We start from the raw sequence: 24,334 nt of genomic DNA, 5'->3' as shown, positions 1-24,334 counted from the left end.
TGACTACTGTGTAACAACCAATTTTTACTTCTTGATCCCTTCCACTTTTCACCTATCCCCAACCCCTCTCCCATCTGGCAACCATCAAAATGTTCTCTGTATCTATGAGTTTTGGGTTTGTTTGTTTATTTTGTTCTTCAGATTCCACTTATAAGTGAAATCATATGAAGGTGTCTTTTGCTGCTGACTTACTACACTCAGCACAGTACCCTTTAGGTCCATCCATGTGCAGAGGGCAAGATTTTTTTTTTATGGCTGAGGGATATTTCTTTGTATATATGTATCACCTCTTCTTTATCCATTCATCCATTCAAGGATACCCAGGTTGCCTTCATATCTTGACTTATGTAAATTATGCTGCAATGAACATATGGATGAGCACATCCCCTTAAAGTAGCATTTTGGGTTTGTTTGTATAAATATCCAGAAATGGGATTACTAGGTCCTTCTTTGTCTCTTGTTATAGTCTTTATTTTAAAGTCTATTTTGTCTGGTATAAGTATTGCTACCCCAACATTTTTGTTTGTTTGTTTCCATTTTCATGAAATATCTTTTTCTATCCCTTTACTTTCAGTCTGTGTGTGTCTTTTGATATGAATGGCATCTTGTGTATGCAGCATATGTAGGGGTTTTGTTTTCTTATCCATTTTGCCCCCTATCTTTTGATTGGAGAATTTAATCCATTCACATTGAAAGTAATTGTTGACAACTATGTAGTTATTGCCATTTTGTTATTCATAGTTTTTATTTTTTGATTTTTATCGTCTTAAAGAAATTCCCTCTAAGATTCCTTGTAATACTGGTTTGGTGATGATGAACTCCTTAGCTTTTTCTTGTCTGGTAAGTTCTTTATCTGTCCTACAATTCTAAATGATACCTTTGCTGGGTAGAGTAATCTTGGTTGTAGATCCTTGCTTTTCATCATGATGAATATTTTGTGCCAATTTCTTCTGGCCTGCAAAGTTTCTGTTGAGAAATCAGGTGAGAGTCTTATGGGAGCTCCCTTTTAGGTAACTAACAGCTTTTCTCTTGCTGCTTTTCAGATTCTTTGTCTTTAACCTTTGGCATTTTAATTATGATGTATCTTGGTGTGGGCCTCTTTCAGTTCATCTTGTTTGGGACTCTCTGTGCTTGTATATCTATCTCTTTCACCATGTTAGGGAAGTTTTCTGTTATTGTTTCTTCAAATAGGTTTTCAATTCCTTGCTTTCTCCGTTCTCCTTCTGGTACCCCTGCGAATGTTGGTATGCTTGAGGTTATCCCGGAGGCCCATTAAACTCTCAATTTTTTGGATTCTTTTTTCTTTTTGCTGTTCTGATTGGGTGTTTTCTGCTACCTTATCTTCTAAATCATTGATTTGATCCTCCGCTTCATCTAATCTACTGTAGATTCCTTGTAATGTAGTCTTCATTTCTGTTATTGTATTATTTCTGACTGGTTTCTTAATTATGTTTTATGTTTCCTGTCTCTTTGTTGAAGTTCTCCCTGAGATCATTGAACATACTTACAACCAGTGTTTGGTATTCTGCATCTGGTAGATTACTCATCTCCATTTTGTTTAGTTCTTTTTCTGGAACTTTGTTCTATTATTTTATTTGGGCATGTTTCTTTCTCTCCCCATTTTGGCTGCCTCCTTGTGTTTGTTTCTATGTATTAGGTAGGGCTGCTATGTCTCCTGGTCTTAACAGAGTGACCTTATGTAGTAGATGTGCTGTGGGGCTCAGTGGCACAATCTTCCTGGTCACTTGAGCCATGCACTCCAGGTGTATCCCTTGTGTGGGTGTGTGTGCCCTCCTCTTGTAGTCAAGCCTTGGTTGCTATGTGCACCTCAGTGGGAGGGTTTGACTTTCAGGCTCATCAATTGATGACTGGCCTTGACTATAGTGGAGTTGTGGTGCAGAGGCTGATTGTACAAAGCAGGATCTACCTCAGCAGGACTCAGTTACCTGCCCAATCTGCCTCTTGGGTGTGTCATCCTTGGAGACAGCTGGGTGATGCTCTAGCTCCTTTTGACGCTGGCCACTAGAGGCACCAGCCCCAGGTCTCCTCCCAGGTAGCCCTGCTGCAGGTCAAGTTTAGCCACAGCCTGTTCCCCACCCGTGGCCACCCAGCATAAGCCATAAAGAAATCCGCAGAGGGCCACCGCTCATGCTATGCTTGGAAGTGCCTGGAGAAGCCAAAGTGCACACCATGGCTAGCTGCCACTAGTGCCAGGCTTAGGACTGCTCAGCCAGAGGTACCAGACATGCTCAAGCCAGATGCCGCTTGCCTGGGTTCTGTGAACCTTTGAGAGACCCTAGGAAATTCTGCAACATGAGCCAAGGCAGGTGGTTTGTACAAAAGAGCCACTGGAAGTGGCTTGGGTATGCCTGCAAGATAGGTGGGGTGGGCCTTGGATCACCAGGGTGTGGCAAACTAACAGCATTAGCCAGTTGATGGAGACTCAGATATGGCTGCCACCTGCGTCTGCACTTTGGGAAGGGGAAGGGCTCAATAAAGAACAATGGCCTCCCCCAGCTCCTCCATCCAAGAAAAAGCTGCACCTCCAGCCCACATCCTGCAGCCAGACAACTCAGTTCCCCCCTGTATGTCCCTGCCACCTCTCCAGCTGCCCCAGTGCTAGAGCTCAGAGCTAGTGATTCTGTCAGTGGGTAGGTCCCTCTAAGTGGAGCGACTGGGACTCGTTACCCTCTGTCTCACTCATCCATAATCTCTGCTGGTTTCCACAGTGAGAAATTATGGGGACTTCTCTCCTTGGCACTGGAACCCTAGACTGGGGAAAGGCTGGGACCCCTTGTTCCTCCAGAGGCACCTCTGCAGCTGAGATATTCCCCTCAATTTTTAGTGGTCACATGCAGGTGTGGGACCAGCCCTTTCTGTGTCTCTGCCTCCTACCAGTCTCCAGGTGGCTTATTCTGTGTGTCTTGTGGATTAGACCTATTTCTTAATAAACTTTATTTTGGGCAAACTTTAGATTTACACAAAAGTCAGAAGGTACTACAAAGTATTCACAAATACCTTCAGTCGACTTTCCATCATGTGAACATTATATATAAGCATGGTGCATTTGTCAAATTGAAAAATTAACATTGGTATAATACTCAACTGAATTACAGATTCTACTCAGGACTTCACAAGTTTTTCTGCCAGTATCGTTTTTGTGTCCCAGTATTCAACCCAGGATATGATATTGCATTTAGACATCATGTTCCTTGGTTTTCTCTGCTCTGTGACCATTCCTCAGTCTTTTCTCTTTTTCAGGTCCTCAATTATTTTGAAGAGGTGATCATCAGGTATTGTGTCTATTATCCATCTTTTTGGTTGGTTTAGGTTGTTTTGATTAAACAGGGGTTATGCAGTTTGGGAAACACACCTCAGAAATCAAGGCACTTTCCCATCACATTGTATCTAGGGGTACAGCATATCAAAATGACAATGTTTATTTCCTGGTAAAGGTAATGTTTGCCAAGTTTCGCCACTGAAAATAGCAAAAACAATTCTGACCAGTAAGAACCATCATACAGGGCTCAGACTTATGATTTCAAGACTTATAAACCTATAGTAGTGTTGATAGCATTGGTGAAAAGATAAACATATAGATCAATGGAACAGAATAGAGAGCGCCTAAAAGACCCACACAAATCAAATACATTCAACTGTTTGACAAAGGTACAAAGGCTATTCAATGGAGAAAGGAAAGACTTTCCAAAAAAGGGTGCTGGAGCACTTAGAGGTCCATAGGCAAAAACAAGTAAAAACGAATCTCAACACATCCAAACACAAGTCGTATATCTAATAAAGGACTGGTATCTAGAACATAGAATTCTTCAAAGTCAGTAATAAGAAAATCCAATTTCAGAATTGGGCCGACCTTGGATACACATTCAATCAAAGATAAACAGATGGCAAATAAGCATATGAAAAGATGATCAACATGATTTATTAGGGAATTACAAATTAACACTGCAATGTAATAAAGATACCCTGCTACTAGAATTGCTGAAAAACAAAAAACAACCACAAAAAAAAACAATATATGAAATTCTGGCAATAAGGTGGAGTAACAGCAACTCTTATTTGCCACAGACAATACAAGGAAGTACAGCCATAATAGAAGACAGACAGATGACCCCAATTTGTAGAAAGTTAGTCTAAAAATTTTTTAACAAAATTGTCTTATAGAGAATTTATGAAAATGGTTTTTACTTGTGTCCAATAAGCCTGAAAGGAAAATATCCAAGCATAAACTCTGCCATAGATGAACAAAAATCCTATCTTTATTTGTAGACACAGTACTTGATCATGGTGAACTATTCTGAATTTTGTGGGGACAATGAAGAGAGGATTTATTTACAAATTTTTAATAGGAACCTTGAAAAGGAACTTGGACTTGAAGACTGAAAGGAAATGTTTCCAGCATCCAAAGGTTGAGCTTCAAAGCACCCACTAGCCTGGGGCTATGGGTCTCAAAAATTCCAGACTCCTATGTTCCTAAGTAGATAAACACTGCACTCCCCAAGTGACCTCAAAATCAATCTGAAATTTACTACCAAAACGCTTGTCTATTGACACTACTTCCCCAACCCCCAGTTCCTCTGTGTCACAAGCCCCATATTAAATCGCTACTTAGACAGAAATAGGGTTCATTGGTACACACCTTCCACCCAGTTTTCAATCACCAAGTTAGCAGAGTTGACAGACCCTAAGCCCTGATCATCAGTCCTTAATCTCTTCAGACAAAGCCTTAACCAAAGTTCTCACACTAATGCACAGACTCCTCAGTGATTGAGCACAAATAAAAACCCCAAACACGGACATTCACATGCATACATGCTTCACCAACTCCATAGGCCTCTCCCTGGGATCCACACTCAGAACTAGGCTCACCAGATCTTGAGCCTCTGAAGACTCCACTGGCAGCTGCCGAAGGCTGAACCCAAGTACAAAACCACTTCCAATTCCAGTGCTCTCTCCCAAGCCCCTCCTTGGCTGTCGATAAGGACACCAAGGGCCTGAAAGGAGTGTGTGGCCAGAGCTCTGGGTCATTTCTGGAAGTCTGAGTTCTGACCTTGGACAGGTTCTTTGAGGTAACAAGGCACCATTACCTCATAGAGTATATTCTGGAGTTTCTAATGGGAGTGGCCATAATGGCTGACATGACTCTGCTGGTGGGAAGGAATGAAAATGTCTTATGGGCACCCTAGTGCCTTCCTCTCTTTGCAAGAGATGGTCACAAGCTCAGACCTACTGCTTAAGTTTTCAGAGGCTGGAACTTATCCAAGGCCAATGTGGCATGGGATGCATTCTAATCATTGGTTTGGACAAAACAGAAAGTTGACAGTGCCCCTGAGTCATTAGGCAGGAACACCTTGGGTGCAGCCAGTTTGCACGAAGTCTGATGCCCAATCAGTATGGCAGAGGAGACTCAGAGAGCTTCGGGCTGGAGCTTAGGTTGGATTTACTTGAAGTCTGTATTGGAAAAACCTACAGTTCAGTCTTCTGCCTGTTTCTCCTTTACGCACACTAGTGCCACATTTACAACCCTTCTGGTCACCAAATGTGTGGTTTTCCTCACATCAAGCAATTCTCCATGACACCAGCTGGGTGTCCTACAATTTAACTCAATTCTGATACTATCTACCTGGAGATAGTGTCAGATCCCACAAGTTAAGGGCTCAGGGCCACAAAATGCTCCCCCAAACTTCAGATGCCAATCTCATGTAGTGGGCCTCCAGATTACCTACAACTTCGGATGTGGCTACAAAGTGAATGTTCTATATACCCCCTTCTCAGGTTTGATTAGTTTGCTAGACTGTCTCACAGAACTCAGGGAAACACTTAAATTTACTAGTTTACTGAAGGACATGATAAAGGGCACAGATGAACAGCCAGATGAAGATATACATAGAGTGAGGTCTGGGAGGGTCCCACATGCAGGAGTTTCTGTCTCCATAGAGTGAGGGTGTGTCACCTTCCCAATACTTCGATATATTCACTAACCTGGAAGCTCTCTGAATCCTTGACTATTAGGATTTTATACAGGCTTCAGCATGATCAATCATTAACTCTATTTCTAGCCCCTCTCCTCTCTCTGGATGGTGGTAGATAGAGCTGAAAATTCCACTGAGAGCTCACTTAATAGAACAAAAGATGCTCCTACTACTCATCACTTAGGAATTTACAAGGATTTCAGGAGCTCTATTCCAGAAACCAAGATCAGAGACCAATATATATATTTTCTCTTTCTCACAAGGTCAAATAGCCAATCTCATGAGGGTACATGCTAAATAATTCTATTTTTCTAATATTCTATAAATGGCAAAATTACAGATATAAAGAGATCTGTGATGCCAAGGGTTAGTGTAGGGGAAAGCATGAGATTATGAAGGGGTAGCATGAGGGAGTTTGTGATAAAATATTCTGAAGTTTTATTGTGGTGTTGGTTACACAAAACTGCATGTGATGTTTCTTAAAACTGTATGTAAAAACCAAGCAAAAATGAGTGCATGTTAAAACTGGAGATCCAAATAAATCCTGTACTTAACAGCACTGTAACAATTTCACTTTCCTCTATTTGATAGTGAACTCTGGTTATACCAAAGGTTTTACCTTTGGGAGTAGCTGACTGTAGGGCATTTAGGAAATCTCTGGAATATTTGTTTTTGTGACTCCAAACTTATTTCAAAATTGTTATAAAAACACGATATTTATATTAATTTTTTAAACCACTTCATGCTACTTATAAACTTGGTTAAACACATCCAAATATATTGTTATACACATGAAATGAATATATTCAGTTTCTTTTTGAAGTACTTCAAGTATTCTGAAATAACACTTAAACCTGGAATTAAAGAAGCACAAAAGTGAATTATCTAATGAAATAGGCAGAGAACACTTCTGCATTGTACATATTAAAACTTAATCCATGATGAAAGTAACTGCCATTACTTAAAATTTGTAAAATCAATGACAGGGTAACTAGAAATATGGCTGAGGATATCCTGTCCCCAGTTGCTTGTGAGATGTACTATCTGTTTAGACCTGTGACAGAATGCTTCATTCAAGTCTTTTTTCCTTATCTGATATTTTGCTAAAGACCACCATATTGATGTATTAAGTTATTTCTGTATGGATATCCTGGCACATGATGAGGCAACATATATTATTGCAAACCCTACCATATTCATTGCCATATAAAAATTATTTCTCTAGTGTGAACTGACATCTATTGAGGTCTTACTTTTGGGCAAAGGCTTTCCTACAATTAGAAATATTCATTTATTCATAATCTATGATAATCACATATGACAGGGTCTGCCCACTGAAGGCTTTCCTAGTCACATTCATAGGTTTTATCTCATACACTTTTTAGACAGCTAATGAGTATCCTAAAATGTCTTCAGGGCTGATATTATTTGAGTGTTTAGTAATTTTCTGCAATATAAAATATGAGATAATTGATCAGTAAACACGATACCACGTTCTTTGCATTAAATAATTCTTCATTGCATACTATTTTCTTGTGGGCCTACAACTGGCAATAGGCCTCCCCAAAGTGACTACCTGTGAATTCTCTTATGTTTAACAAGGATTGACAAGTGGGCAAAAGCTTTCCCGCAATCAGTACACCCATAGGGTCTCTCTCCTGTATGTTTTCTTTGATGGACATTGAGCCCTGACTTTGTAGTGAAGGCTTTTCCACATTCACTGCATTTATAGGGTTTCTCTCCTGTGTGAATTCTCTGATGGGTAATGAGATCATTCTTGCGCAATGAAAACTTTCCACATTCAGTACATACAAAGGAAGTCTTTCCTGCATGAAATCTCTGATGTTGTATGAGGCATGTCTTCTTCCTAAAGTCTCTACCGCATTCATTGCATTTGTACAGTTTCTCTCCAGTATGAGTTTGCTGATGTATACCTAGCGTACTTTTCATGGTGAAGCCTTTTCCACATTCGTTGCACATGTACGGTCTCTCTCCAGTATGAGTTCGCAGATGTGCAACAAGCATGCTTTTCCCAGTTAATCCTTTGCCACATTCATTGCATATGTAGGGTTTCTCGCCTGTATGAGTGCGCCTATGTACATTAAGATGACTCTTCTCTGTGAAGCCTTTTCCACATTCACTGCATATATAAGGTTTCTCCCCTGTATGAGTCCGTTGATGTCCAATCAGGCGGATCTTTGCTGGAAAGCCTTTTCCACATTCACTGCAAACATAGGGCTTCTCTCCTGTATGAGTTCGCTGATGTACAATCAGACGACTCTTCACAGTGAAGCCTTTTCCACATTCATTGCATATATATGGTTTCTCTGAAGTATGAGTTCGTTGATGTACAAGGAGATCACTCTTCATGGTGAAACCTTTTTCACATAAACTACAGACATAGGGTTTCTCTCCTGTATGTATTCGCTGATGTCTGATGAGAGGGCTCTTCAAAGTGAAGCCTTTCCCACATTCATTGCATATATAGGGTTTCTCTCCAGTATGAGTTCGTTGATGTACAACAAGGCAGTGTTTCATTGAGAAGCCTTTCCCACATTCACTGCATGTATACAATTTCTCTTCTGTATGAGTTTGTTGATGTGTGGTAAGACTGTTCTTCAAGGTGAAGCCCTTCCCACATTCATTGCATATAAAGGGTTTCTCACCAGTATGAGTTCGACAATGTGCAATAAGACGCCGCTTCTCAATGAAGCCTTTTCCACATTCACTGCACACATAAGGCTTCTCTCCTGTATGAGTTTTCTGATGTGTAGTGAGACCAAACTTTGTAGAGAAGGTCTTTCCACATAGGTTGCATCCATGGGGTTTCTCTCCTGTATGAGTTCGGTGATGATAAACAAGCTGACACCTTTTGATGAACACTTTCCCGCATTCATTACACATATAAGGTTTCTCTCCCATATGAGTTTTCTGATGAATCTTGAACTGTGATTTCTTGAGGAAGGTTTCATCACATTCAGTGCATTCATACTGCTTCAGTGCTGCATGAATTCTCTGATGTTCGGTGAGCCTGGATTTTCTGGAGAAGGCTTTCCCACACAGGCTGCATACATGAGCTTTCTTTATGTTGTGAGTTCTCTGTTGCTTAATGACCTGGAATTTATCCCAGGGTTTTGCAATGACAGGAAATTTAATTTCAGTATAAAATTGTTCATGGTTAGCATGCAGAAAGGATGTCCCATCTCCATTCAACTCAGCAGAGTGCTTTAAGTTACAACTTCTGTTCTGGTTTTCAAAACTGTAATTTGATTTTAAAGGTTTTTCATGTAAGTCAACCGTATCGTGATTTTGCTTGAATGGGAAATGACTTTTGCTCTGATTAACAATATTTACCAACATATTATGTTCACAGCATTGTTCCACACTCTTCTGAAGGCTTCGACTTTGCAAGTGATGCTGCAGAGCATCATGAACTTCCTTGATTTCTAGGAAAGAACAGTGAATCATTTTGTATTCTCTCATAATCTTTGTTTGGAATAAAACTTTTACAAAATGCCTTCATGTGAAATAATATTTAGAAACAACCCTACATGTTGTATAATAAGAAATACATTTGGTTTTTGCCCAGTTCATGATACAGAGCTCCTAAAACTCTGTGACTATCTAAGTGATAGAAGTCTCTTTTGTTACTCATAACAAGCCCTTTAAATCACATTTGAGTTTATGCTAATGAGGTGACTAAGCACAGGGTTCCTGCAGAGCAGTCAGGATGTGGCTGATCATCAGAAAGACCAAGTGATTAGAAGGTTGGACTTTCACCAATGGAGATGCAAGAGGTGGAGGAAATCAGGATATATTTAAAGAAAAGACAAGGTCCACTGAGGAGCTCAATGGGAGCAGTGGGAAGAGGTTAATGAAGGTGAGGACTCAAGGATTACTCCAGGAATTATGTGACTTGAGCCACTGGATAGGTGGAATGTCTCTTAATGAAATGAGGAACATTACTGAAGCACAGAATGAAAGGAAAATCTAGTGTGCACTGTGAAACAAAGTTTACTATGACAGTTACATATCCAATTACAAACATGAAGAAACTGTTTGAATATATAAATCTTAAAAAAGGTCTTATCTGAAAAGAGCAGTGTAGATCCCATCAACATATACAAATTATTCAAAGAAAGTACTGAATGAGACTGTGTTTAGAAACATAGAATAAAAGGTGAAGGCACAGGGCCAAGGCTTTGGTCATTTCAACATGTAAAGTTTTGGAATTCAACAAGCCCACCAAAGAGAACCAAACACTGAGTATTATGGCCTGGTGTGTAGAACAAATACAGTGGTGAATAAGAATGTGGATCCTCAGCATCTGATTTCAAGACAAGTGTGATAGACTGCTAAGGGTTATCGTATTCTAAAAACTTGCCACCCTTCTTCATTCTGCAGACCACCATTAAACTAACTCTTCCCAAGAACTAATCTCAAATATAGATGAAAGCTTCTGTCATTAAGACTCCAATGGTCTAGATGGAACATACTCTCCAATGTTCCTACATAAAAAGGAGGCAATCTTATGTAGTAAAGTGTTAATTCAGCAGGCTATCCCTGCACATTCCAAAGAAAGGACTTGTCCTAGCTGATCACTGGAAGATAACTTCTGAGTCTCTGGAATATCCTGCCTGAGAAGAGTGTCTTTTTATGACTGAGGTCGTAGGCCATACCGGATAGTTTATGCTAACCATGTGATTTATGGTGCATGACTATATTTGTGTCAGGCTTTGGACAACACTGTAACTTTTTGGCTCTGGGGGGCTAGGGACAGCAGACTGGGTTAGCTTCCCTGGTTGGCAAGATTTCATACATTGTTAAACATCGTTGGTGAGAAAATTCTACAGGTAAAGGGCAACTAGAAACTTGTGTCTAGTTTTTCCTGGATTCTTTCCTATGCACCTTTTATCTTTGATGATTTTAATCTGCATTGTTTTACAGTTACAAATTGTAACCAGGGGTAAAACAGTACACCTCCCTCATTGAAAATGTCTACCTCCTAGATTATAGGCAAAGTAGCCATTTAAAAAATTAGTTATATAATGCCACTCCTCTATTCAAAACTCCCTACTGGTTTTTCAACTCATTCAAGATGAAATCAAGGTCTTGAATACCCTTGTTAGGCAATGTGTGACCTATGTCCCAAAACCTCCAGTTACCACCCCATTGTTCTTATGTCCAGTTATTTTCCCCTCTCGTTCATTACTCTTTATCCATATAAGCTTCCTAGAAGTTCCTCAAACACATTCCAGATTCAGATCTTTGAACTTCCATTTGTCTCACACTTAGAAAACTCCAGGGAGCTTTTTCACATCCCTCATGCATGTGCTCAAAGGCATCCTATCAAAGAGCAATTCCCACTTCTAAAAGCACAGTTCCAGAATGCAACACCCACACTTCAATCCATTGCTTTAATTTTCGGTAAAGCAATTTTTACCCTAAGATGTATGTTTATTATTGATAATATAGTAGTACTTCCATTGAGAATGAAAGCAATGTGAAGAGTAGGGGTCAAAGGTCTATTTTTTCTATCTTTTTTGTACTGCTGTTAGCTTCAAAAACATTAGGCTATTAGAATGCAAGTTTTAAAGGAATAAAATGATCATGTCGATTGCAAGAGACAATCACATGTATAGAACACATTAAAGAATGTTTAGGAAGAAGACAGAAACTCTTTAGAATCAAGATGATATCATATCACGGAGATCACTGAAAGAGACACTGCAATCTCACATGGCAGGAAACCTCGTTACCTGGGACTATGTGTCATCAAAATATGATAGGAAAGTCATTGATTCAAAATATTTCTATATTCTAGCAATAAATAATGTGAAAATGTAATGAAGAAAAGAATTCCATTTACTGCATAATACAAAAGAATACCATATTTAGGAATAAATTTAAGAAAGGAACTACAAAGCTTTTATTTTGAAACTTACAAAATGTTGTTGGGCAAAATTAGAAAGAAAAACACCCAATGATCATGAATCCAAATTTTAATATGGTGAAGATGGAATTATGGAGATACAGAGTTAGTGTAATTCCTATCAAAATCCCAGTTGGTTTTTTGTGTGTGTTTTTTGTGCAGAAATTCACAAGCTGATTCTAAAATTCAAATGGAAATTAAAAGATCCAGGAATCAAAATAGTCTTGAAAGAACAGTTAGAGGATTCACTTTCCAATTTCGAAACTTACTACAAAGTTATAGGAATCAAGGCTATGATGAGAATGTATACATATAAAATGTTCCAAAACTGATTGTGGTAATGGTCACATAGCTACGTGAATATACTAAAAAACACTGAATTATATACTTTAAATTGGTAAATTACATAGCATGTGAATTCAATGTAAATAAAACTCTAAAAATATGATGTGAAAACAAAATCTTTAGGAAAATAAATGCAGTGATAACATCTAAGAATAAAGAAAAATCTAAATTAGGAAAACTAGAAAGGAAGTCATTTGAAGCAGACATAAGTTATGACCTAGTTTGGACTACAAATCATCTAGTGTGTTAAAAAGATCCTTTTTCCCCCCATAAGCAAGCATTTATTTGAGGTTTAACATGAAATCATACAAAATTTATATAAACACAAATCCACATTGAGTCATAACACAGATAACTAAAGACAAAGTATAAACAAAGAAAACTAATTGGAGGCTATATACAGTCGGACACGGTTGTGTCTTGTATACTAGAAAGTCTTTTACAAAATAATCAAAAAAGATCTTTTCTTGTTTATCAAATGAAACAGTCAAGACCTTTAAGAAGAGAGTTCAGCATGTAGACAACATTCCAGGTGATGCCAGGATGGATAGAATTTAAAAGGTGCAGAAGATGATTTCTGCTCTCAAACATAAAATGGGAACTCATAGACCAGTTGTCATGAAGATGAGTAAAATACATAGGAAGGAAGCATACATTAGACAATATTGAGGGAGAAGTCAATTTGTGAGTCCATTTCAGAGAACAGAAAGAGGTTAACTCATGGGAGTGGAGGAAAACCTTTAAGAGTTATGATAATTGAGTATGGAGAACCTTACTGTAAGGGGAGCCAAAGAAAGATGCAAATGCACCTTGAAAACCAGGTTATCATGGGGACACATCCAAGTTGGGGTTGGATGTTCTGGAAAAAAAAAAAATCACTATCTCCTAACAGGACAGGAAGACCCAGTAGTAAGAAAAATATGATGAATTCAAAGTTGAGTCTTTCCAGAGAAGTGGAAAGTGGAATTTCACAGTAAGAGAGATGGCAACCCAGGCAGACACTGTGACCATGGATGAAGAAGAGGAAGATTTGAGAATCATATGAAGAAGAAAAGTATGGAAACAAACAAAAACAAGATACATATAAAATAAACAGAAGTCAGGGTTCAGAGAAGAAAAAAGGAGTATATTTTCCTCTGAATTTGTACAGAGAAAAAGAGTTCTCATATGGGGAGAAAGATTAGTGGAGGGGCTGTTCACGTTTCCTCAGACACGTCACAGCTCTGACGCCTTCTCTAACTAGAATATGGCTTCCCCGGTCGCCCCCCTTGCTGGTTCTCTCACTCACCTGGACAGTTCTGACTATGGATTTTATCTATTGTCCACAGTTCTCCATGTTCCAACTTGCAGAACACATCTGGTTTGCTGACTTGATACCCTGCTTGTGGGAAATGAAAGACAATGTGGGTTGGGGCCTGTCAAGATGGGAGTGTTACATTTTAGGGAATGAAGAGGTTTCGTGTCTGTAGCACAAAGGCTTTTCTCTCAGGAGAGGGGACATTATACCCTCTTCTCTGGGGCAAAGGGATGAACTGAGAGTCTACCATTGCTGCAGAGAACTATTGTTATTCTGAAGAGTTAAGCAGCTGAGAATGGAAAGGCCACTGACTGGGGACCCTCTGAGTGATACAGGGGAGCCGTCCTCACCCGCTGACACCAGGTTGCTGTAGTTCTCCAACATCACGTCCCGGTACAGGTCCTTCTGCTTGGGGGCCAGGAGCTGCCACTCCTCCCACGTGAAGGCCACAGCCACGTCATCAAATGTCAGAGACTCCTGTAACAACACCGTGCTATTTAATGGGGTGATGCCCTTTTGGTAAAAAATACAGGAAATTATTTTGCTCACTTTCACCACAACGAAATTGGTAGGTTTTTTTTTCTTAGTACACTGTCATAGAATAAGAATCCTAATAAAATACTGTGTCACTAGGCAGTTTTCCATTCATTCAACAAAGTTTAAAATACAAAGATGTTTCTGGAATATGTACCATTAAACCCTCTTGCTAAAGTAAGAACACTTGCAATCTTTATATATTTGAGCATAGTGAAGGAAAAACCCAGTTTTGGTTTCCTTCCTCTGCAGGGAGAAACCCAGTTCTTCTCTACTGTGTGTTTCTTCTGTGTGAGTCTCCTTTACTACCCACACAGAATACTGCACGCCTGATACTCATGGCCACCAAATGTGTGTGGGTTTTTCCCCACAGCAAGCAATTCTCCGTGACAGCAGTTGGTGTCCTACAATTTAACTCAATTCTAACACTATAGCCCAGCAGATAGCATCAGATCTCACAGGTTAAGGGCTCAGTCCCACAAGACGGCCCTTCACCCTCCGGCTTTAGTTATCAGTCACAAGTTCGGGCTGTCACCTGGGCTTGACTGACCAATTATAGATCAGAGGTTCCCATGACTCCCTCCTTGGGTTCAATGAATTTGCTAGAGAGGCTCACAGATCTCAGGGACACAGTTCACTTATATTTACTATTCTTTTTTAAAAGGATATGAGAGAAGACACAGATGACCATCCAGATGGAAGAGATGCGTAGAGCCAGGGATGTGGGAAGTGGCCGAGCTGCCATGCTCTCTACAGGCACCACTCTCCCAGCACTTCCACATCTGCACCAACCCGGAAGCTCTCCAAACCCCATACTCTTGAGATTTTATGGGGGCTTCTTCATGTAGGAATGATTGATAACTAACTCCGTTTTCAGTCCTCCTCCCTTCACAGAGAATGGGGAGTATGGGCTGAAAGTTCCCAGCTTCGAATCATGGCTTGGTCTTTCTGGTGACCTCACCCAGAGTCACCTCATTAGAACAAAAGACAATCTTATCATCCACAAAATTATAAGGGTTTCAAGAGCCTTTTGTCAGGAACAGGGTCAAAGACCAATTTTAGAACAAGAAATGTTTTCAGTGCTCCTATCTCTTAGGAAATTACAACAATTTTAGGAGCTTTGTACAGGAACTGGGGGCAAAGACTAATATATATATTTTTTATTAACTCACAAGCATTTATTTGCCAATACTGAACTATATCCTATTTATAAGTGGATGAATAATAGATTCCTAAATTCACCATGAGCAGTTGTGTCAATAATGAAGAGATTCCAGATGCTAGAATCATAAACAATACAGGCTAATTTCCGTGGTTAATATACTAAACAGAAACTGTACAAAATGTATATAAAACACAAAACATTATTAGATGATTAAGCAAATTTGCTTAAAAAAACTATTAAAGAATATATATGGACACATATATGCACAGACAAAGCCTATGTATGCATGTATATCATTAGGCAGGGTTAATATCATATTAGATAAAATGAAGAAACAGCTGTAGGAAACATGTTTTTACATTTATGAGAAGTAAGGACACCACCCATCACATCACCTATACGAAGAATCATCAAAGACCTATGTGAATTTCAGACCTATGGGCCACGAAGCATGAACGTCTCTTGAGGAGCTGGTCTGCTTTCTCCTCACAGTTGATGCCTATGTAGCGTGATATAATACAAATACATATTTGATCTTCAGCCATAGTTGGTGGCAGAAGAGCTCTTAAAACTCTTGGAATTTCCGAAGTGACAGAGGGGTGTCTTGTGTTACTCATAACAAATCTAATGAGGTGATTCTTGGTGGGCCCTCAGATAGCTTCAGAATGGGGGCTGGTTGCCAAGGGAACCAAACTTGTGATTAGAGGGTTAGAACTCAGTTCCTCCCTAGCCCTCCAGTGAGGGGAGCAGGCTAGAGACTGAGCTATTTAACAATGACTGTTGATTTAATCAACCACACCTATGGAATGGAGCCTCCATAAAAAACTGAATTACAGGGCTCGGAGAGCTTGCAAGTTGGTGAACACATGGAGGGTGGCTTGCCTAGAGAGGGCATGGAAGGTCCTTCCCTTTTCCCTCATGCCTTGCCCTATGTATCTTCTCCATTTGGCTGTTCCCAAGTTGTATCATTTAAAATAAACTAGTAAATGTAAGTAAAGTATTCCTGAGTTATGTCAGTCATTGCAGTAAATTATCCAACCCAAGGAAGGGACTGTAGGAACCCCCAATTTGTCAGAAGTATGCATATCGTGGGAACCTAAAGTGAGGGCGGTCTTGTGGCACTGAGCCCCTTAAACTCATGCAGTATGACAGTAACTCCAGGTAGTATCCAAATGGAATGAAATTGTAGACACTCAGTTGGTGTCTGGAGAGTTGATGAACTGGTTGGTTGTTGGTGTGGAAAAACCCACACATCTGGTGTAAGAAGTATGGGGAGTAGAAACAGATCATAGTAATGCCTATCACATCACTTATGATTCTCACGTAATGGCTGTCAGATATTAGATGTACACTGACAGTTAATGTAACCGACAGTGTCTTGCACAGTCACACACTATATTCCAACATGAATCATGGAGTATGAATCCTATGAATAATATTCCTGATCCTACTTTGTCCAGATTTCTCCAAGTCCTGCTATTCCCAATTAAAACTCCCCTACTTAACTGCCCTGATTTTTACAGACATATCCACTAGGGAATACAGGAGAGACATAAAAAAAACCAAAAGTCACCTGGGTCTGGATCATATTCTTCTTGTTTTGGGAAATGGCTGCTAACAGGGAAACTCTGGCTTTAGCTCCTCTGAACCAGCTCGAAATTTCTGTTCAAAACTATGAGCCACCAATCAAGGATGTGCCCAGAAATGACGATACCTAAGTCCTGAATCTCCTCCTCCTTCTTTTCTTTGATCCCTTTTGTTCCTGGGGAGTCACCACTTGTGGGCTGAAGAGCAAATTAATCTGAGTGGCACATACCCTTTAGGCCCAGATGTCATCACTGAAGCCCCAACAGATCTCTTTTTATTAAGTGCTCCGGAGCTTTTACCTCTGGGCCAACAAAACCTAACATTCCCAGTATTGGGGAAGCACAGCTTTTTTTTGTAAAGTGGAAGTAGTAAGACTGTGAAAGGGGATGTAGGAAGGACAGCACAGCCTGATACCCAAATGGCAGGGGCATCCTCAGGCAGATGAATTTCAGGAAAGCAGACATATAGTTAGGAGGTTTACATTTTTTCTTTTAAACCACATGTATCCATGTACCTCTTCAGAAGTGTGTTTACATTCCAGGGTATACAGACTTCCACTTGAAGAACACTGTACTATGCAAATAATAAGCAGTGTCTTATTTAATTTCTCATTACCATCCACCTCTTAATGCTCAGTAGAGTATTAAGTATAAAACTACACAGTATAGTCAACAAAAATATCCATTAGCAATAAAACTGAAATAAAGGCATTTGTAGGCAAAACTAGAGAAAATTCTTCAACACAAGACCTGTAACAGCAAATGTTAAGTGTTCTTCAAGCAAAAGGAAAGGAGTCTCTGATGTAAGCAGAGAAGCGAGAAGTGAAGGGGACCAAAATTGATAAGTAAGTGATTAAGACTAAATTAGTACCGACCGGAAAAATAATGATCATATCTCAGGACGTTTTAAAAACCTAAGAGTTAAAATATACCAGGATAGCATATAAATTAGGAGGTGGGTACATGAGAAAGGGTTCAAGACCTCTGGACAGATAGCGAAGAGCATAAAAGCACTAATTACCAGAACACTATGACAAATAAAGGCTGTATGTTATTTGTAATCTCTAGTGTCAGAAATAAAACTAATAATTTTCAGAAACAAATAATTTTCATGTTAAAAGAGAGGAAAAATGTAATGTATCTGGTTTCTGTGGCAATTACTCAACTCTACCATTGTAGCTTACAAGCAGTCATATTTAATTAAAAAAAATAGCTGTGGCTGGGTTCCAATAAAACTTCATTAACAAAAAAAGGCACTAGGCCAGATTTGGTCCCTGGGTTTAGTTGCCCAACGCCAAATTAGAGCAGAAAAGCCATATGATCATCTAAATCATGAATCAATAGGGGTACTTCCGGTCAAGATGGTGGAGCAGTATGTCAACTGTAATTGAAAAATAAAAAATAATAATTTTAAAAAAGTCAGTAATGGAACGACCAGGGCCCGGACCACCTGTTTTTGTAAATGAAGTTTTATGGGAACACAGCCATTTGTTGTGTCAGTCAGGCTGTTTTCACACTGTAATGGCAGAATTGAGAATTTGGGTTTGGAAAAATTACCCAATGCAATACAGTCTGAAAAAGAATCAAAGATGATTTTATAATATAAAAGAGGCAAATTATCAGTATTTGCCTAATATGTCTGTAATACCTCTTTAGTCAGGTGGCTTGTTACGAAATTTAAGTAGAAAAAGTATACATCCTAAAGGACACACAAGTCAAGCGTCAGTGTTAAATAGCAGAGCATTTCATGAGAATAATTTAATTCAATTGAAAACGGACAAGAAAAGTATCACTGGTAACCTGAAAATCCATTTCTAAATAATTCTGAAAAGGAAATGTTGGCAACAATGTGATATTTGACAGGTCATTTTTATTTTCTTCCTTATATTTTTCATAGGAGCACTTAGTTTTAAATCAGAAAAATAAAGCATTCTATATCAAAATAAAATTGCTATTGCTAGGTCATTCATTTGAGTTCATGGCTTTAAAAGTTTTCAGTACTGAAAAAAAAAAAGAGAGAGAAACCAGGAGGGAGGAGGGAGAGAGAAAATGAGTTATAAATACAAACTTTAAAAAACACAAAACCATTATATGGAGGAAATAGCAACCTTTTTTACTCAGATATGCTACATTCTTGCCATTACAAATCACTATTTTAGTTATTTTACTTCATTGAATCTTCAAAATAACCCCAAGGGAGAGATTTTAAGTCCTCTTTTTGCAAACAAGGACAGAGACACAGGTCACACTAATCGCAATTATGAGCAAGGGGCAGAATCTGGATTGAAAAACCAGATTCATTTCATTCCAAGTAAACTTTCACTGCATTTCAGAGCAGGCCAAAATTATTGGTAAAAAAGATCTCTGTTAAAAAGTAAATAAAAATCTCTGTTCATTAAGTAAACAAAGGAAACAAGTAAAAGGCTCTCGGTAGAACTTTAATTAATCATGTGATTACAGAAGTATTTAGAGTAACGGTAAAGGTCCACAACTTATTTTGAAATGCACCAAAACACACAACAAAAGACTGATGTATGAACAGAGGATCGATAAAGCTACTGTAATGTGATTAATGAAAAAAATCTAGGTGGTAGGGTATATGGGTGGTTACTTTAAAATTCTTTCAATATTTGTGTCTGTTTGCAAATTTTCCCACTAAAATGTGGGGTGGAGAGAAAGATATTGTGATGTTAAGAATTTAGTAACATGACTAAATATAAATATTTAAAGTTAATTGCTCTTTTATCATATAGAAAATTATAAGGAAAGGGGAGTTAGAAAATAACACACTTACAATTGCAATAAAAGTAAGTAGTCTAGACTGGAGATCAAAGGCAGGGGACAAATCCATGGGTAAATGCATAACCATAAAATATTCCTTAAAATGATACGTAAATATTTTAAACCTTTCACCTATATATAAATGTATGCAAACATTTAATGTGAATTCACTTATACCACCGGTTCACACATTAAACATAATTTGTAAATGTTTTCTACATGAAATAAAGTGAAAAAGAAAATCATAGTTCCATTTATGAAATTTATCTGAATTATGAATATTAAGCACGTAATATCAAAGCCTAACATGGAAATATATTAAAATTTTGACAAGGATTATCCTTTGGGAACAGAATTTACAGTGACACCGATGTTCTTTCACGTGTGTCAGAAAGAATCTGAAAAGAAATAGCCAAGAGGAATGGGCAGGAATCTTGCAGTACAAAAGATGAGCTGCATCTTAAATATAAAACAATCTAGTATTAGATATGCATCTAATGGACCTCTGGGTCGTGCACCTCGCCAAAAACCTTTCATTTCTGATAGTTCAAGAGTAAGGGATGCCAAAAACTAGTGGTAAATGCCAAAACTTTGAGGTACTTGGACCTCAAAGGCGGTAGGGGGCCATGAACTTTTTTTTTCTTTCTTAAAAAATGCAGTAGGTTACTATCGACATCTTACATTAAATTCCCCCAAGCTACAGTATCTCTATTCCCAAAGTTCTGTGTGTGGAACTCGGAGGCGGCCAGTGGTAAATTATGTGCAATGAGAAAATACTAGACTAGTGCTTTGAACCCAACTTACTCTTTGGCTGCATGATGTTTGAGTGGATAGCAAGATCTGAATGCAAAACAGACAGACACTGCTGTCAGACAGATGAAACTATGCACACACTACAACAGCCATCTGTGAACGTGCGTTAAATCTGTTCCAGCAGCCAAGGTTTGAGCTCAACACACACAGAGGCCCAGGTACCCAGGCGTCCAGAGTAGCGGCCCACACGCGCATCGGAGCTCCAGACGCTTACTCCCACCACCCCGGTGAATTCGAGACCCCCATACATTTACCCGGAAACAGTTTATCCGGCAGTTAGCCCCCAAACCATACTCGAATCCCAAAGAGCGCTCACTGACAAACGCCAGCCACTCTCCAGTTCACATCACTGAGCGCCACAGAGAGTTAGCAGCAGAAACCCCAAAATGTGCTTTCAGGACTAAGTCATTGATCTCTGGAGATCTGTAACCACAAGAACGCCTCCTGACAAGGGGCACCTCAATCTCACACATCCCCATTACGGACCACTTAGGGCTCCCTGCAATTCCACCTGCATCACCCAAGGGGGACGGCGACAGACCCTCCCTCTTCACTGTCCACCAAAAAACCCAGCCACTGACCCGTTTTTCTGCAGACATCACTGCGACCCCCTGATGGCTGAACTTTGTCCGCTTCCCTCATCACAGACGTACCGTAGACCACAAGGGTCTGGGACTTTCCTGCAGTGAAAAGACAACTGCAGTTCTGGCTTTTCCTCAAGGGTAACATGGCTGCACTCTCTCTCTGTGGCCTGTGGGAGCGGCCATCTTGGAAGAGCGGACCTACGGTGGGCACAGAGGCCAATTTTGCGCGCGTAAGCAGGGCGGGCTGGGAAGATAGGAGGTCATCGAAACCGTCCCACTTTCTGGCACCCTTGACCTAAAATGGAGATATGTGCACAGGGTCGAGCTTACACAACACAAAAACGGCGTGAGCTGAATGCCTTTCAGCGAGGTGACTAGAAAATTAAAACGGCAGCGACGTTTATTCAAAACTTTGTACAAAAGTTAGGAAACGGCGCAGGAAGGGTAGGCGTCTTACAGCACGTTACTGGCTCTTGGAAAAGGCGAACCGCGGATGGAGGGAACCTGGGCCGAGTTCCTAACAGAAATTGGCTCAAAGCGACTTTTAAACAGAAAACGGGGGTTAGAGAAGCTCTGACGGTAGAGTGGCGAGGGTCATAGACTAGGAAGTAAAAGCGGCTAGTACGCGCCAAAGTTCTGTTTGGGGGTATCATGGGGAAAAGACCAGTAAAAGCCAGGAAAAGTCAGTAAATGCAAAGGGCAGACCCTGTGATAGATGCTGAGCTTTCCCTTTGGACCCGGGAGGGGAAGGCAGCGCTGTGAAGACCAGTGGCCAGAAATTAGGGAAATATGACAACTTCAGGAGAATAACAGGTTGTGATCATGTTATACTGAATGTCAGTTGCAATGTGTTACCAAACTACTGTTCATGTGCCTCACGCCTTGAAAAGCCAAAACTCAATGTGTCAGAGTTTGGAGTATGTAAAGTGTTATTAATCGAAAAGGTGCCAACAGAGACGGGAGACCTAACAGTGCTGTGAATCCGTCCTATTCACTGGACTAGGGTAAGGGTTTTTTACTTGGAGAAGAGGAATGGGAGGGGGAGTTAGGGTAAATTCCTGTGGTTTTCATGCTCTTGATAAGATCTCAAGGAGCAGACTCTTAAACACCATCAGAGGGTCCTATGCGTCAGGTGTGGTCTTGAGTCTTATTTTATGCAAAGTAAGGTAAATTATCGTGGCCATTGATTTTCTATGAGAAAGCAACAATATTGTTTTAATATTATTGCTGTAGTCCTCCCGAAAATGTTGGTTGACCAGAAAGTCACAAGTTAGTGACTCAGAAACTGGTCACAATCTTGCTGAGCTCCATAATATAAACATTAGGGTAGGTTAATGCAACTAAAGTTCAACTCGTTAGGGGAAAAGTCCTCTTTAGGGGAAAAGCAGAGCATCTAACTTGGGATGAGCAGAGGACCTGGCTTATGGGGTACAGTTACAATAGCATCAACAAAGTCATAGTACTGTAAACCATAAATATGGCTCTAACTGAACCTGTTGTCATATGTTGGAAGATTGGAGGGAAAGAAAATGAAATGCCTGTGTGATATACATATACCAGTAGATATAGAAAGGAGAAATTGCCAAACTATTTTCCAGAGTCATTGTACCATTTTCCATTCCCACTAATATAAGAAATCCACTTTCTCGGTATCCACTCAAGGATTTATTATAAAGAGATCTTAAAGAAAAAGACCAACCTAATTTTTAAAAATAGCTAATAGCCCTCGTTTTTTGAAAATCACAAATAAAACAATTTTAAATGCATTACTACTATTTAAATGCATTTTTAAAATGCATTTATTCAAATAAATGCAAAGTAAATATGAAACAAAAATGTGTTAACCCTTAAGATTCATAAAGATTGAATAATATTTAGTGTGGTGAGGCCACAGGATAAAGGCATTCTGTTATGCTAAGGCTTTCTTTATTTTTCTCACCTGCATAGTAGATAATAGTGTTGTCCATCACATACAGCTTTAAATGAATTCAGATATTATGCTTGTAGTTTAACGTTTAAAAAATGCACACTATATTTCATAAATATTAAATAGCATTACATTTGGTGTGTTTAGGGGGGCAGGATTGAGTCAAGTATATAAATTAAATTATTGGGGAGTACAATCTGAAATTACCTAATTTAAACTTTTCATTCCCTTTGAGCCAACAATCAATTTTAAGAATAGAGTCAGTGGAAATTACCTTTTTGAGAACAAACATGTCCGAGTATATTTATGGCATCAATTCTGATCATTGTAAGGCAGTAAGAAATAATAATCTGTGATTGTTATGTAAATTTATTCTTGCATCTCTGTTTTCATGCCTTTGGATAGCATCTCTCACAGTGACTCTGACCAGTGTGTCCAATGGGACAATAGCAAACGGGACAGAAGATAGAAGTAGACTTGCTCATTGAGGCATGTTCGATTTGTCCCTTGGAGCGCTTCTAACACATTCTAATAGAGCCCAGTCTAGTCTCTAGCAAAACAAGAGAGCCACCCATTCCACTGGAGGCTCAGCTATGTGAAAAAAACCCATCTAGCCCATGCAGCTCCAGTTGAGACAGCCTTCACCAGACAACCCAACCCTCAACCCACACGACAGAGAATAAATGTTGTCTTTAGACATTAAGTTTTAGGGAGGTGTAGGAAACACCTACCTGTTGGTAATTACCTATAGGTAATACTAATATAATGTACATCAGTAGGTGACTTGCTGAATCATGGATGTCTCTTGAGGAACAGTATGCATACATAAAAAGAATGAAGGAGAAGTGAAGTGGTGCAGCCTATGGAGGTTCCTCAAAAAATTAAAAATAAAACTAGCATATGATCCAGCAACTCCAGTGTGGGTATTTATCAAAAGTAAACAAAATCACTATCTTGAAAAGATTATCTGCACCCCCATATTCATAGCAACATTATTTACAATAATCATGACATGGAAACAAGTGTTCGTTGACAGATAAATGAATAAAGATGTGTTTTGTGTGTATGTGTGTGTGTTTAGTGTATACACACACACATATACACACACAATGGAATATTATTCAGCCATGACAAAAGAGGAAATCCTGCCATTTGCAACTCATGAGTAGACCTTGAGGGCATTATGCTAAGTGAGATAAGTCAGAGAAAGACACATACTGTGTGATCTTACTTATATGTAGAAGCTAAAAAAAAACGCACAAAAACCCAAACTCATAGATACAGAGAAGAGATTAGTGGTTGTCAGAAGCCGAGGGATGGGGTGGTGGGGAGGGATGCAAATGGGTGAAGGTGGTCAAAAGGTACAAACTACTTATAAGA

The 24,334-nt window shown here is 39.4% G+C and overlaps 1 protein-coding gene across 2 annotated transcripts; it reads right to left on the bottom strand.

Moving 5' to 3' along the window:
* Positions 1-3,918: 3,918 nt before the first annotated feature.
* LOC308490060 (uncharacterized protein) lies at positions 3,919-21,236 on the bottom strand. Of its 2 annotated transcripts, none has more exons than XM_081031799.1 (4): positions 21,025-21,236; positions 13,915-14,041; positions 13,556-13,645; positions 3,919-9,436 (listed from the first exon to the last, which is right to left on the bottom strand). In XM_081031799.1, the coding sequence occupies exons 1-4, from the start codon at positions 21,040-21,042 to the stop codon at positions 7,563-7,565; spliced, it is 2,109 nt and encodes a 702-aa protein (XP_080887925.1). In that variant the 5' UTR covers positions 21,043-21,236; the 3' UTR covers positions 3,919-7,562. The 2 variants fall into 2 exon arrangements, with proteins under 2 accessions (XP_080887925.1, XP_080887926.1); XM_081031800.1 differs by having other exon boundaries at positions 21,097-21,236.
* Positions 21,237-24,334: the final 3,098 nt, after the last annotated feature.

The sequence above is a fragment of the Rhinolophus hipposideros genome (assembly GCF_964194185.1).
Source record: "Rhinolophus hipposideros genome assembly, chromosome: 21".
Taxonomy (NCBI): Eukaryota; Metazoa; Chordata; class Mammalia; order Chiroptera; family Rhinolophidae; genus Rhinolophus; species Rhinolophus hipposideros.
This window is presented reverse-complemented; position numbering and strand designations above follow the sequence as displayed.